The sequence below is a fragment of the Cupressus sempervirens genome, chromosome 10 (genome assembly GCF_028749045.1).
Source record: "Cupressus sempervirens isolate cs-2001-9-10 chromosome 10, ASM2874904v1, whole genome shotgun sequence".
Taxonomy (NCBI): Eukaryota; Viridiplantae; Streptophyta; class Pinopsida; order Cupressales; family Cupressaceae; genus Cupressus; species Cupressus sempervirens.
This window is the reverse complement of record NC_143127.1, coordinates 888,846,565-888,849,150: the sequence shown is the minus strand read 5'-3', so window position 1 is coordinate 888,849,150 and position 2,586 is coordinate 888,846,565. Positions and strand designations below refer to the sequence as shown.

The window sequence follows — 2,586 nt, the reverse complement described above, 5'->3', positions numbered from 1 at the left end:
TTGTGCTTGTAAAAGTGATGTCACAAGTACAAATATCACAAGGTATAAGGTATGCACACTTTGTTTGTGGTATAGTTAGGTGCCTCCCACAAGGATTTTAGGATTACTGCCACTATATGTAAACCAATAAACCAAAGGCATAGTATTATAGACTATAAAAACCCCTTTCCTTCCCTTCCTCTACCATACAATATATAATACAATTGATATTCCACTGTTCTTTAATCACTAATTTAATTGAAAGATGACATACTGAATATTTAACAAGAGCTCTTGTAGAGTTAGAGTCCCTACCTATTATTTTCAGAAAAAAATATACGCTTCAATTTAAAATTTTGAATATATACGACTGTAATTTGTGCTATAGTAAAGGGACTTGCTATTGCTTTCTTGCAAATACATTATTTATTGGGCTCTAGAAGTCCCTTTCTTTCATATAAGAAGACCATATTCTATGGGGGGTTTGATTTAAACTAATGACCACTGAAAAATATTTGGTCCAGAAAAGCATAGGGGAAGACCTAACTTGACAGTACCTAGCATGAGCATGTGGTCTGGGGATTGGCTCTAGGTGAGGAAGAGTGAGTGGATGCATCAACCACTCTCAAATTGTGTGACGGGGCCTTTGTCCAATGTATTCCAGGGATCTCGTGATCTCTATATTTACATCCAGTATTAAAATTATATCATACATTTTTATTACTTATCAAATTTACCTCTATAATGAAATTATAACAATTTAATTTGGTATTATTTAATTCAATTTAGTATACTAACAAATTTAAGAAATTTTAAATGGTTAATTGTATGTTTTCTTAATTGAATTGAACATGAGAAAATAATATTAATAGATATACAAAGATTTTTAATTCTATTGATTCAAACTCAAAAGCAGGACACGTTGTAATATTGTATATTGGTTGTAATTTTCTCTATCCTACATATTTACTAGGAGAAAAGATAATGACTATAACCTAACAAAATTCCAATTTCACTGAGTTCTTCCCAACCTTGAAAAAATAATGTTGTTTAACCTTTAAAAATTTAAATTAGTTTTTATCAAATTTAAAAAAAAAAAAAAAAAACTACTAGCATCCAAATTTTTATTTGAGAATTTTTTTTTTGAATTGAAATTGTAAAATTAACACATATCTACTATCGAAAAGTGTTGCTTGTTATTTATTGACTTGACATCCAAAAAACTATTTGCACTTCAAATTTTGCTAAAACAAACTATTGAATTACGACCTCAATTTTAGAATATTAAACATGGAAAAAATTAATTGCTGGACCCTAGTAGGAACATTAGTTCCCTGTCTATATACAAATAATAATAATAAATGATGCAAATAATGCAGCCAGGGAGCACAAACCAGTGCAGCTAAAAATTGTCCCCGGTCCTTAAATTTCCACGCCTCAAATTACGTCATATTACCTCAGATCATGCCAATTTGTGGATAAAACAAATCCAAGTCACCATTTCCTATCATCCAACTTAGAGATGATCGGTCTGCCACATTGTTTTCGATAATGTTAAAAAAAACGTTGGTATTTCATCACAAACTGTCTTCTTTTGTCCATAAATTTCATACCTCTGAAGAGAGAGGGCAAGCCCAAGAGAGGTGAAGTGGCATAAATTTGCTCTGCTATAATTTTGAAGATCCGAGAATGGGAAACACATCATCAATGCTCACAAGCCATGAAATAGAGGAGGTTCAGCAGCACTGCAATTGCATGTTCTCACACCAACAGATTGTTTCCTTTTATCACCAATTCTGTGCACTTGATAGAAACAGGAGGGGCTTCATAACAGCAGATGAACTCATCTCTTCTGTGCCAGAGTTTGGTGCGAATACCATCAGTAAGACATTAATGGGTAGAATGTTAAATGGCTTGAATTTCAAAGATTTTGTATTGGTTTTGTCAACTTTAAGATCTGGGTCTTCTTTAATTTGTCAAGGAGATCTGTCTCAGCAGGTTATGGAGAAAGAAGGGTATTATTCACAAAACAGTGTTTGGAAAGCTGAAGATTCTGTCAGAATGAATGGCACTTCTGGGGTGAAGATGGATGTTGGAATTGCAGGAAATTGATTGTACTCCAATTCTGCCACATGCTTTAATGGTGGTGTATATAATTTAGCGTACAGATGGCCAATAGCAAATGGGCTTTGATCATAGATTTAGTGAGACCACCTATTGGTAAATAAAACAGGTTCTGATTTTAGTGGTCTTAAAAATAGGTGTAAGCAATTATCCCCTTCGTCATCAGTCAAAGAAAGTAGACATATTATTATTGTGAGTAAATTTTAGATGAAATTGTATCTTTTTATTTAATTAATATTTTGGATAATACTGTTTGGAATATGGTGGATAAGGAACAAAATTGTCTCTTGAAATGTTTCATATCTTGGATCATTTAGTGGATACTAACAGAGTTCTTTAAAGCTCGTTTCCTATTGAACAGTCTATCCTTCTCTCTATCTTTATTGTAATTGAATAAATGTTTACCCATCTTTTAATTCAAAACACTTCATGCTATGTTTTAACTAAATTACAGTATTATGAACCTCGTGCAACCCAAATCTG

At 32.4% G+C, this 2,586-nt stretch overlaps 1 protein-coding gene across 1 annotated transcript; it reads left to right on the top strand.

The window, feature by feature from the left end:
- The first annotated feature begins 1,560 nt into the window (after positions 1 to 1,560).
- Positions 1,561 to 2,362, top strand: LOC149536844 (uncharacterized). The gene has a single exon (XM_089805068.1). It carries the CDS (start codon positions 1,669 to 1,671, stop codon positions 2,089 to 2,091), a length of 423 nt encoding a protein of 140 aa, XP_089661194.1. The 5' UTR covers positions 1,561 to 1,668; the 3' UTR covers positions 2,092 to 2,362.
- Positions 2,363 to 2,586: the final 224 nt, after the last annotated feature.